General features: G+C 49.7%; 6 protein-coding genes across 6 annotated transcripts; 5 read left to right on the forward strand and 1 right to left on the reverse strand.

Moving 5' to 3' along the window:
- Positions 1–224: 224 nt before the first annotated feature.
- On the forward strand, positions 225–1,803 carry CABS01_10383 (uncharacterized protein; the record flags this gene model as incomplete). The annotated part of the gene is made up of 3 exons (XM_060543739.1): positions 225–1,034; positions 1,098–1,211; positions 1,288–1,803. The coding sequence occupies 3 exons, from the start codon at positions 225–227 to the stop codon at positions 1,801–1,803; spliced, it is 1,440 nt and encodes a 479-aa protein (XP_060399421.1).
- Positions 1,804–2,595: 792 nt separating this feature from the next.
- Positions 2,596–4,268, forward strand: CABS01_10384 (defects in morphology protein 1; the record flags this gene model as incomplete). The annotated part of the gene is made up of 2 exons (XM_060543740.1): positions 2,596–2,947; positions 3,007–4,268. The coding sequence occupies 2 exons, from the start codon at positions 2,596–2,598 to the stop codon at positions 4,266–4,268; spliced, it is 1,614 nt and encodes a 537-aa protein (XP_060399422.1).
- Positions 4,269–4,865: 597 nt separating this feature from the next.
- Positions 4,866–5,621, forward strand: CABS01_10385 (nodulation protein L; the record flags this gene model as incomplete). The annotated part of the gene is made up of 3 exons (XM_060543741.1): positions 4,866–5,206; positions 5,277–5,337; positions 5,394–5,621. 3 exons carry the CDS (start codon positions 4,866–4,868, stop codon positions 5,619–5,621), a joined length of 630 nt encoding a protein of 209 aa, XP_060399423.1.
- Positions 5,622–6,083: 462 nt separating this feature from the next.
- CABS01_10386 (uncharacterized protein) lies at positions 6,084–6,764 on the forward strand (the record flags this gene model as incomplete). Its single annotated transcript, XM_060543742.1, has 1 exon — positions 6,084–6,764. One exon carries the CDS (start codon positions 6,084–6,086, stop codon positions 6,762–6,764), a length of 681 nt encoding a protein of 226 aa, XP_060399424.1.
- Positions 6,765–7,266: 502 nt separating this feature from the next.
- CABS01_10387 (uncharacterized protein) lies at positions 7,267–7,581 on the reverse strand (the record flags this gene model as incomplete). The annotated part of the gene is made up of 1 exon (XM_060543743.1): positions 7,267–7,581. One exon carries the CDS (start codon positions 7,579–7,581, stop codon positions 7,267–7,269), a length of 315 nt encoding a protein of 104 aa, XP_060399425.1.
- Positions 7,582–10,212: 2,631 nt separating this feature from the next.
- Positions 10,213–11,819, forward strand: CABS01_10388 (TAM domain methyltransferase; the record flags this gene model as incomplete). Its single annotated transcript, XM_060543744.1, has 10 exons — positions 10,213–10,230; positions 10,304–10,348; positions 10,416–10,509; positions 10,565–10,587; positions 10,644–10,662; positions 10,908–10,930; positions 10,984–11,021; positions 11,078–11,215; positions 11,287–11,706; positions 11,759–11,819. The coding sequence occupies 10 exons, from the start codon at positions 10,213–10,215 to the stop codon at positions 11,817–11,819; spliced, it is 879 nt and encodes a 292-aa protein (XP_060399426.1).
- Between the last annotated feature and the right edge of the window lie 320 nt (positions 11,820–12,139).

Genomic DNA, 12,139 nt, shown 5'->3' on the forward strand with positions numbered 1-12,139 from the left:
TTCGGTCTTCCATTGCTAAAGGAAAGCGCTGTGGACTCGACTGCCTTTCAAGATTGTTTCTGAGGCATCTACAGAGTCCTTTTCTCCTTCCTTCTGTACCTCTGGCAACTTGTTACCTACATACTCTTCCATCCTCTGCAGCCCGTATTCTTCTCTCCAACTTCACTCGATTGGGAATCAAATCCTATTCCCTCCTTTCAACGAGACTGCCAGAAGCTTCAAGAATGGCAGAAAGTAGCGGAAAGGCGCCCAAGGTAGCCGACAAATACGCCTGCGCTCCCCCAGCATATCTCATTCCTAATTTCCAGCGAGAATGGTCAGACTTGGCCGCCAAGCTCTTCAACACCGACGCTTCGGACATTCTATTGACGTCTGAAGAAAAGAAACAAGCCCTAGCACTGATCGCCATCCCCATCACTAGTTCGTCCTTCGGGAACAAGTCCAGAGCCCAGGCCCTCCACAGAACGGTCAGCCAAGCGCGGGAGATGGGACAGGGCAAGCGACCTCCTGCAAATGTTACAATTATTGCAGCTCTCCTCATCTACACGCTGGAGCCTCCGCTGACTTGGTGGGAATGGGTGACCATGCAGCAACCACTTGGTGTTCTGCGATATATTCGGGACTGTGCTGATGGCCTCAGTATTTACTCGTCGGAGGGTATGTTAAAGGCAGCATTGGCACATTCTCCGGCTGCATCCACCCAAGATCATTCAGACAGCTTGTTCATTGTCGACAAGCCTTCGTTGAAGGAAGCCAACGCCAAGAAATCCAGCACCGAACATTTGGAACCTGCTCAGCTCAACTCAGATCGCCCAGCTCTACCGGCTCTGAGACCCTGGACGCGCTCCATGACCAAGTTCACAACACCTTCGCCGCCAAGCGAGAAGCGAAAGGCGGAATCTGAGTCCCCTCACGACAAGAAAACTGTACCGAAGAAGAAAGTCGCCAGTCCAAAGAAGAAGGCGGCCACCCCAAAGTGGAAGACGATGGCTGGATCGGGAACCAATCCCATCCCAAAAGCCAAGAACCCCAACGTCAGCTCAAATATGCCAACCAGAAGTGCCATGTCGATAGCTAATCTTCATCCTACTCAATAGACTCGAATTACTGAAGCTGTGAAGCGACAGCAGCCGATCGATAATGCCTTGTTGGCCAGATACATGAAAAGCGCCCCCATGCTTGACAGAATTGCAGATTACAATGACAGATCCGTCCGTCGAGTTGCTCTTGGCAGTTTTCTCAAAGACTTGAAGAGCTCCGGCTGATCTGGAGAAATGTACCTGGCAGCTCATCAAGGACGACGACTATGAGTCTCGCGCGTTTCTCGCAGAGGCTATTATGAACGACGTCTATAAGCGCATCAATGAGTTTTTCGAAGACGTCCCGCAGCCCCCGCAGCTCGAAGATGCCACACATCAACCCGCGCAACGGCCCACGGAAGCCAAGCAGACCGCAAAACTCAGTCTGGATGAGCAACCTATGGATACACCAACGAAGCAGAGAAGCCGGTCCGGGCCCAAGCATGGTAAGAAGTCAATTCAGACCAAGAAGCGTACCACAGAGATAAGGAGGCCCAAAATGAACACGTTGGATGCGCATAACACACCTACGAAGCAGGCAAGCCGGCCTTTGAGATTCTCTCCCAGCAGTCGCATGTCAGATGACGTTTTCAACGACACTTCATCTGTATCTGCCGCCTCACCAGCGGCGGGTCGGCGGCACCCCAATTTGGCCTCCCCGCCTCGCTTCAACATTCGAGGAATATTGTCCAAACGACTGAAGTCGAAGGACAATCAGATTTGAGCGGCATCCTTAAGTCCAGTCTTTGAGAACTGGCAACATTGTCCAGTGCTTACTTGCACTTCGAGCCCTGGCGATTGAGGAGGCTTATGATGTACCTGTATTGGGTAGCCGAAAATGGCTACGAGAGGAAGAGGCCCCTGTGTGGACTGGGGGTGAGGATACTGGCATGAGAGAACGTATTGTGGCTAACGAGTGTATGCTTTGAGAAGGATGAGATTGCTGGTAGTATGGGGATCATCATGTCACCATGTCGCCGTGTCGCTTTAGCCAGCTTGATGTAAGATAAATAACGATTAAATCAAGAACCACAGTGAGTTGGGCCTTTGACTGTGACTGACTTCGATATCACGTCTGAGGACACCGCCAGAGACAGACTTTTGGCGCGGAAGCCGAGAGCACGCAGTCTCAACAAAAAAGCTACGAGTTTAAAATTTCCGTTGGTGACAGATGAGATGAGAAGTTTGTACGTTTGGCACCAGATCTCGCACCTGAAAATACCCCCCTCGATCGAAGTGTTGTTTCTTTACATGTGAGCTGAGCCTTTCATGAGTGAGACGTTGCTTTGCTGATGTAATCAACCACCGTAATTTGTTTCGGCTTGCTCTTCATTGGCCACCTCCACAGGATGTGTGGGGCATGACTGCCTGAAAGTCACTGGACTTCGCGACACCCGTCGCCACTTTCCTGACGCGCTCTCCCATTTAGCGGCGATCCCTCCCGCCGAGTCGTGACGCCGTCAACGAGGGTCCTTCCCCCCTCGTCGATCCGACATGACTCTCGCCTACCTTTGCAATGTCTTCCTCCTTTTCGCTTGATTCAGACGATGAATATGGCTACGATCTTTCTTTGGAGGATGAGACGTTGCTGAGCCAGCTCATCACTGATAACCCCGCCCCCACCTCAACCTCATCGCGGAACCCCGCCGCTCCATCGATCGCTTCAGACTTTGGCATTGACACCGTCGCCGAGCAAGAATTTTGCCTTGACGATGCTCCCACGGATCTTCTCTCATATCGCACGACTGGCACAGCCAAGGGCTCTGTACGACCTAGCCGGAGTCGCTCAAAGGCGACCCTTACCGACGATACGAAGCAGGCAGATCTTCCCTCGGCGTCACCTGGCCACTCCGTCGCCTATCCGGATTGTGAGTGTTACTTTGCGAGGCAAGCTTCTGCTCAAACTGACTGACGTGAAAGCGCTTAGTGAGCAGGGCCCTTTCGAATAACAATATTGCTCCCTCATCACCAAAGCCGAACGAGAAAGCCACCCCTGATCCCGAGAATGATGCCCGATCGCCGCTTGTACGATTCCGATCGTATCCCCGGAAGCCATTCACCGTCACCGACTTGACCTCGGGTGCTTGGTGCGAACTACAATACTTCTATACCCTCACCCGCCTACCATATGGTCGGAAGACCCGGACAGCGGCGATGAAGCAGGGAACAAAGGTACACCAAGACCTCGAAGACGAAGTACATACAACGGTCCGCGTCGAGATCGCGAGTAAAGAAGATGGCTTTGGTCTCCGGATGTGGAACCTCATTCAGGGACTTCGAACACTCCGTGAGACCGGCATGACCCGTGAGCTTGAAGTATGGGGATTCGCCGACGGAAATCTGGTCAATGGCGTCATCGACGGTCTGAGCTATGAGAATCCGGACCCGGAGTTCATGGAACAGCTGAGCCAGGAGTCTGAGCAGAATCAGTCCAGCATAACCGACTACTTCCCTTCAAAGAAGCAGGCGAACATACCTCAGATATACCTGACGGATGTGAAGACGCGTGGGTCTATGAAGGCGCCCAACAGCCCCGCGTTACTACGGCCGGCAAAGGTGCAGCTCTTCCTATACCAGCGTTTCCTATCAGAAATGGCAGCGGACAAGCTGGACTACCTTCGTATTTTCCGGCGGTACGGTCTGGACCCGGACGAGCCGTTCTCCGATTCATTCATTGCCCAGATTGGTAGCCTGCACGACGAATTGTTCTTCGACATGGATTCCTCCCCTGACGAGGACTACATCCCGCTGTCTCCCACTACAGCAACGGTCGATGCCGAAGCTGATGACGCAAACCTCAATTCGTCGGCGCCGGACTTCATCAAGTACAGAACACTGAGGGAATTGCTCCCTCTTCTCGTATCAGAGTTGCGCCAAACCTTCCCCCATGGCGCCGACTCCGTGGGTCGGCTTCTCACTGTGGAGTACAGGTACCGCGGAGACGGTTCGCTCATTGATAGCCAGGTCTTCCCAATGGATGATCGGGCGCTGAACCTCTACTTGGGTAACACGATGGAGTGGTGGCGAGCGGACCGTCAACCGCGGGGTGTGCAGATTGAGGAGGCGTACAAGTGTCGAATGTGTGAGTTTGTGGGCGACTGCACATGGCGGTCTGCCATGGATGAGGAGAGACTGCAGAGTACTAGACAGCGTTTGGCAGGCAGGAGTAAGCATAATACAAGTGGGTGATATTGCGATATCGCTTCCGTTTTGCGTCTGAGATGGCACTTTCTTCTTTGCGAGGCGCATTCTTCGGCTAGGGCCCACATTACACGGGATTCAAGAATCAGGATAGCTTATGAATATGAGTTGATGATCTACATATCAAAGCAACATGTGTCTCTTGCTTCTCTGAAAGATGGTCTGCAACACGGGTCTACTTTCGACCTAGCCTTGTGACTTTCTCAATAGAATCCTACTGATCCTTTTCCAATAAACGCGAAGGCACTGGGGCCCAGGCCGCCGCCTTTCCGAGTCCTTCAGTTAGTAAATCGGTGAATGTCTTGGTGATGTTGAAATTAATTCACTCTTCAGTACCTGAGGCCCACCCCTCGCGCCAGACCTCCTTTCTCAAACAGTGGGATTCAAGAGAAGGCAAGAACACTAGTGCCTTCCTCCTTCTTCGGCACCGCGAGGCTTGACCTTCGTCCACAATTTCCTCCCACACAATAGTCTTCAAGGCAGGCTTCCGTATCTCGGGGAGCGGTCTCCTGGTCTTCTCTTGACTTTGCTAGCCACTCCCTTCTACATCAAAACTTCCCCATTCCAACCCCAACAACACCGACGATGGGCTCTAAGGAGGGAACAAACCCCAAGGTCCTAGAGCTTGTGAGCTCTATCGAGAACAAGCCGTCTTGCGAGAACTATGAGCGCATGGTCTCGGGCATGGTGTACGACCCTCTTGAGCCTATCCTCAACCAAGGCCGCCACAGAGCCCGCTGCCTCGCGCGCGACTTCAACGAGATCGACCACCGCCAGAACACCCTCCAGGAGGTGGGCAAGAAGAAGGAAGAGATTCTGCAGCACCTTCTGGACAAATTCGGCGAACAGTCATTCATCGAGGCCCCTTTATTAGTCGATTACGGCTGCAACGTCATCTTTAACTCCAAGTCCTTTGCCAACTTCAAGTATGTCTTACCCACCTGATCGTATGAATGCTATGAAGAAAAAAGAGTGTGTTCTAACGAATACGTGCAGCCTGACTATTCTCGACGTCAGCCTCGTCACCATTGGCGACCGTCTTCAAATTGGTCTCAATGTCAGCATCTACAGCGCGGCCCACGATACGAGCATTGTTTCCCGAATGAAATTCAGGAATATGGTCTTCCGGTGACCATTGAAGACGATTGGTGGATTGGTGGCGGTACAATCATCCTGGCTGGCGTGACCATTGGATCGGGAACGACTGTAGGTGCTGGCTCAATCGTGACAAAGAGCTTGCCGCCTCATTCGGCGGCGGTGGGCAACCCTGCCAGGGTCACCAAGAAGGTGCAAGCACTGGGGGAGGAGATAGCGATTTCGAACAAAAGCATCAAAGAGTAAACTGATCAGGAGACTTATTGGCGGCATAAAGAGGCGCAAAGTCAAGAGTGGTGACACAGAATCGCTTTGCTGCCGAAGGGGCATTTATATGTTCCGGTATTTGATGGTGATACAGAGTCATCTAGATCATAGCAATGAAAGGAAGTTTGCCTAAACGAGTAGACCCCAACGACGTGATAACTCAACGCATAAATGGCTCTTCCTTGTTAACGAACAGTCATTTGCAAATCTCAACGTGTATCTTGAGATCTTCTTGGTTCAAAAATTATCTCTAAGCGCAATTATTGACATGAAAACCCTCTCCTAAAGCAACAGAAGCATGAACATTTTAGTATAAGAATGTATGCATTGATTCCTTTAGTAAGGCTCTTCTGCTTGATCAACACCATCGCCACTTCAAAGTCGCACCCAGAAAGGCCAGCACTCAATACTTTCACTTCACTCCCATTGGAAATTCAGAACATGGAGTTCGCAATTTATGAGCCCCGTATACCTTCAGCTGAGCAGATCAATAAGCACGCCACTGTCAGCCAGCGTCTCGATGAGTACGAAAAACTCCTTAAGGAACAGGTCACCAAGATCATTGAGAGAAAAAATGAAGAAGTCAAGGATTGGTTGGCATTCTCTTGTAAAGCGGAAGCCTACGGAAGACTCGAAGCTGATTGCAGCATCCTCCGCACTTCTCGGCACTGGGCCATCCGAGACAAATTTTTGAAGCACAGACTGACGACCCTGGACCTAGACGAATACTTCAACCGCATGGGACACCTCGATCATTTCCTGGCAATTCTGCGCCTGCAGCACTCTGATTTCGTCTTCAAAATCTCCGATGCCCTCCTTGACGACAACAACCCAAATCCCTTTTCGGATGAATCTCAGAGGGCCACAGTGACAAGGCTCAAGGACATCTTTCTGACCTGGAAACCTGTCAACAAGGTACCCGATATTATGAAATTGGCGGAGGAATACGAGATTGAGGTTCCAGATGTTAATGATGAGAAGGCGTGGGAGAGAGAGCGGGAGTTACTGCTAAGAATTGTAGCTTTCCAGAAACATTATGATAAGAAGAGAGAAGAGGACAGACGAGAAAATGCCAGGAAGCGATTGGAAGAGGAGCGAAAACAGCAAGGGTCGTCCGCTTGAGTTGTCAAACGTAAGCTCGCGTCCACGACTCAAGCTGCTCGTCGAGCTGAGGTGCCTCGTTAGCCTAGAAGTCACGAAGCCTTAGCGTGCGTCCCCAGTTCTCAACCTGTCATACGGCTCCCCAATAAACCCCATTCTACAAGTCACCTTCCTCAAATTGACTCCTATTTTTCTCGCCTTCTTTTCAGATCCCACTTTGCTCTTTGCTCTTGTCTCTTCCAATCATTTTGGACTGACTTTATTTCAGTTATCTCTGCTCACTAATATTGAAAATCCACCAGGCATAGATAGATTGTTTGTTACTGCTGTTGTAAGATGATTTCCCAGACGCACGGTCAACGAATTACTATGAGCAGGCATATCGTATCGATTAGATGAGCGTTCGATCCCCTTGACCAAGGAAGAAACTATGGTTTCTTCCATGAGCCTGCCTGAGCCTCGATAAGGCGCTCAAGATACTCCTCCTCGCAAAGAGTCCGACGCCTGCTGACAACGTGGAAAACTAGTTCTGCGACCAAGTCCCGGTTCCAGATACCGAGGACGCAGGGCTGATTGGTCGATCGAATTGGCCAGTGAGCTTGGTTCCATTGGCAACTTCGAGCGTGATGGATTGAGTTCCGACCGTGCCATCAAAATCACGATTGCTAGTCAAACTCCCAAGTGACTCATATTCCAGAGTCGCTTCGTTGGATGTGAAGTCTGGAACGGCCGGGCTGATGGTTCCACTGAAGTGGTACTGAACATCATCGATAAGGAATGTCGAAGTGAATTTGCGTCCTCCGGCAACACCCTTAATGTATCCTCGTGCGGAAGGCATCTGGAGATGCCAAATTAGTGTTGATCTGATTCATCATTGATGTTAGTCGGGCACGTACCTTTGCGTATGAGAATTAAAGCTGATGTGGGAATCTCGATAGACGATGTAATTTAGACATGATGAGAGTGTGGGATGAATCAGTGAAGATGGGATCGTATCGCTGTCCAAATATCTCCTTTTTATAATTTTTCAACAGTCTCTATTTACTGGCCGGCTCGGCCTGAATGAACTTAATCGTGATATTAGACAGTATGTACGGCTTGAAAGGATCATCCCTTGTGCAGGCTTCTCAAGCAAGCAGCACTGTCTAACTTGGATATGTGGACGCCGATCAACTGCTAGTACTAGCTCGCATCTGGTCACATCTTTCACTGCACATTCGTGTAAACGCAAAAGAGCTAAAGCTGAACTGAAACAGATCACTCCACTTAGCAAACATCGTAAACGACACCAATCAAGTGCAGCATTCTATCGTAGGCGCTTGAAAATCAAATTCTCAACACTTTCTGTTCGCCTTGAAGGCTGTCAGTATGTCAACTTGATTCTATGCTCACTGTTTAATTGAATCTTGGCCTTTCTGGTCTACCTATGCAGATGACAGGTGTTGCTTCAACATACACCGCCTTTGACACCTTGCCTAATGAGTGTGGGCTGCCGTTGCGGTATCTTCTAAGTGAGACTATCCCTATATAGGAAGTTTCGGTGAACAATCAGACAGTCCAAAGGGCACCAATGCGGAGACAGTCAGAAACCTCGTTAACTACCTACCATGCCTTGGTGAGATTTGATTTTCGCCTTCATCACATCAACTATGGTGCCTGATGCGTGCAGCATGGCCAAGGAAAACGAGTAGAATAGCCATTACGTATGGCAGTGTGTTTACAGCAGCCCAAGGTGGCTGGTGAGGGCTCACGCTTGAAAATATTTTGACTGCGTAAGCAGAAATCTCAACATCACAGATATGACTGTTGACTGGATGCAATCATTTGCTGTTGCAGGTCTGACTTGATCAGTCGCCACTCCATGGTCGAATGGCGTCATCGCCATGTCGAGTTCAAGGTGTGTATTCTGGCTATGCTGCCACAGATGCTAGCAGTGTCTCAGCCATAATGACACCAAATAGAGTGTCGGTGTGTAACTTTCTCTGCCGGGTAAGCTGATCACTCGTGCACAATACATGCCATATCGAAGTGGCTTTTGCTTGCTTGGGAATGACGTATTTTTGATACCTTTGTCAAAATCCTAGATACGGCCTAACCAACAGAGTCACGTTGTGATCAGTTGCAGAGTATTAGCAGCCCCGAGAGAACTCCTCAGCTGGGACTTGCAGGATTGAGTCAAACTTGCAGCAGTGATCCAATTATTCTAGAAAGAAACTATGCACCGGGCGGTTGTCTCTGGGAAATGCATGTGCATTTACCGACCTGCAAAATCACTGGCGATATTGACTGCAAGAGCTTCATTGACGTGTCTATTTGAAGATGAAAGATTGACTGCCTGCAGTCAGATTAAAATTGGCAGCTTAGAAGGAAAACTGGTTTCGAGATTTCAGAAGGTTTTGCCGCTACTTCTACACACTGATTTTGAATACCACACAACCCTCCCCCCTCTCCCCTTTACAAGATATATCTCTCAGGGGTATGAGGTAGTGCTAGTTCACACAAGCTATGACATGTACTCACTCGCTTTCTTACCAAAATGGCTCCCTGATTTTACTCGTAACACTATTGTGTATCCCCTTGACACGGAGATCTTCGTGATAAAGATGTTTGGTTACATCGGATGGAAAGAGGAATGGGGGCTCCTTTTCAACGTAGATACCTGAGACTGGGAGTGCCGTTGGTACTTTGGTGGCAAGAGTAATTTGCTGTCAGGGCGGATCCAGGCAGCCGACGGAGTCATGGCATCGTTGACAAGGCCATGAAAAACTACCACGGCGGTCGCCAGACAAGCTTTGAGAATGAGAAGATGGCGTGGTCTGTCAGCCGAATTTGCGAAATAAATGACTAGTTTGGGAGTAGTCTTTCGCGATGTCGATGGTCGAGCTATGGACGTTGCATGATGTTTGCGTCGGGTGGGACAAGCTACAAAGTCTGCGATGGGGTTGACGAGTAACCAACAGCAGATAAGGGCATGCGTCGACAGCAAATGAGCTCAGTAAGGATAAGAATTCGCTATCTCGAAATAGAATATTCAATTGTTTGCTCTTTTGACAAGGTCAGTCAATGAGCCAGAGTCGCTAACAATCCGTCTGGTGTCATCCAACCAATTGGCAGTGGCCATGTTATAACCAACTGAGCTTTGCTGTCATGATATGCTCTTTGGGGATATTGCTCCTTGCCAACGACAGGGTCCAGAGCGATGTTGCCCCGCAGCTGTGCCGCAATGATTGTTAAGCGAGACAGGCCGATGGGATTGAGAAGGTTGTATTTAGAAAGGCCACGTTCCACATGATCGGGAGCGATATAGTGAGGGGTACGGAGTAGTCTGCCTTCTTTACCTTGGAAAACCGCCATCCACTAAAGCTTTGGCTATTGCTATCTCGATTGCAAGTCGGTCTTGAGTCAGGACTTCACAGGAGCGCCTGAATCCACCGAAGCCTAGTAAACGGTGTTCAATAAAGCCGAGATCATGCAGGAGTCTCAGAATGTAAGAAAAGCATGAACAGGGTTGTTATTTGTGGATCCCTGAGTTGTATGCTGATGAGATTTTGGATGAGTAGCCAGCCACGCCAGCGGATGGCCCGACATCGGAATATGGAGATGATGTGAGTCTTGTTGTTGCATTGCATTAGCAGTGACACATGAATTAACAATTGCCTGACATTCCGACAGCATTCCGAGCATTCGTCGCTAGCCTCTCTGAGATCGAGTATCCTCGAGCATCAAGCTGAGAATGGACGGACGTATCATTCCATGAGCTCGGGAAGTATGTATTCCCATCATTCAAGCTCTGCGAAAGCATATCCTAATGTCTTGAGCAGAGTATAGCTTCCCCAATGATGAGGTGAGCAACACATTGATCCTGGGTCTGATGCTATTCTAACACAAATATGGCTGAAGCCTGAGAATGACCGTCTTGGTGAGCGACTGCTTCGTCTTTATGGCCTTGGACGCAAGATTCCTGCGAGTTGCTAATCGACCCTAGATTTGCAACATCGAATCTGGCTGCTACAGCTCGAGGAACAGTTAGCCCTGTGTCCTGCGCACAGAACCGCAAAACGGGTGTTGGATATGGGAACCGGAACCGGAATCTGGGCCATTGATTTCGGGTCGTCATGCTCAATTATGAAATCACGGTTTTGTGCCACTGACACGTCGCTTTAGCGGATAAATTTTTGCATGCAGAGGTTGGAAGATAAGTTTCCGAGGCAACTGGATGATAAAGTCTGACATTCAGTAGGTCATTGGCGTTGACCTGAGCCCCATTCAGCCTGAGTGGTATGTTGACGTTCTTCAAATCAACTGCGTTAGCATCTTACTTATCATTGGTTTAGGGCGCCTCCGAACTGTGTGTTCGAGGTCGACGACTTAGAAAAGCCATGGACCTGGACCAAGCCCTTTGATTTCATCTACTGCAGAAGTATGGACGGCGCATTTGCGAACAAGGAAAGTATGATTAAGAAGATTTACAAGTAAGATAACTCTTCTTACCCAATGCGCTGGTTCTTGCGCTTTTGCTGAATATCACGCCTGTCTCACGTAGTGGCTTGACTCCGGGAGGTCATCTTGAAGTCGCGGGACTCGAATTACCGCCTGGTTGCGACGATGCTTCGGTTCCCGAGGACTCTGACTTGTGGAAGTGGCACGAGCTGCTACAAGAAGCCGCGACAAAGATCGGACGGCCGCTGGAGAGTCTGGCCCACAACAAGGCGGACCTAGAGAACGCTGGCTTTATCAACATTGTCCGTAAAGACTACAAGCTACCTCTCAACACCTGGCCTGCGGATCCCCATCTGAAAAATCTCGGAAAGTGGCAATTTGTCAACCTCAATCTCGGTCTCGAGGGGCTGTCCCTTGCTCTTCTGACCCGTGTTTTGGAATGGTCCAGGGAAGAGGTGCTTGCCCTATGTGCAGACGTTCGGAGAGATCTGAAGGATAAGAGAATGCACGCTTATTGGAAAATGTAAGGTCACGCCTCGCATTCTGCTGTGGGCTTTTCATGCTAACATTTTCAGTCACGTTGTCTATGCGCAAAAGCCCGAGGATGCCTCTCCTTCTGAGCAGTCGCAGGAGTGATGGGAAATGGCAGTCATTGAAGATAGCACATGAAATTCAAGCTGTTTATGCAATGAGCTTGGACAAATTCTGCGTAATGTTCTGAGCTACTGAAAAGATTAAATACCTACACGTTCCTTTGACCTCAGTCCTAAAAAGTGCATGAGAAGACACCATACTCAGAGTGATCCCACGACAGCTCTATGATCCTACTCGATCAAAGAATGTCGTCAAAATTAAGTAAATGATACATCCCACCGGTGCCCGGTATCCGGGCAATAGAGAGAGCCACACCCGTCCCCGGACAGCGGCCTTGTTGGTAAATCGGCGCGGCGTGCGGC

This window comes from Colletotrichum abscissum, assembly GCF_030869225.1.
Source record: "Colletotrichum abscissum strain IMI 504890 chromosome Unknown Scaffold_26.1, whole genome shotgun sequence".
Lineage (NCBI taxonomy): Eukaryota > Fungi > Ascomycota > Sordariomycetes > Glomerellales > Glomerellaceae > Colletotrichum > Colletotrichum abscissum.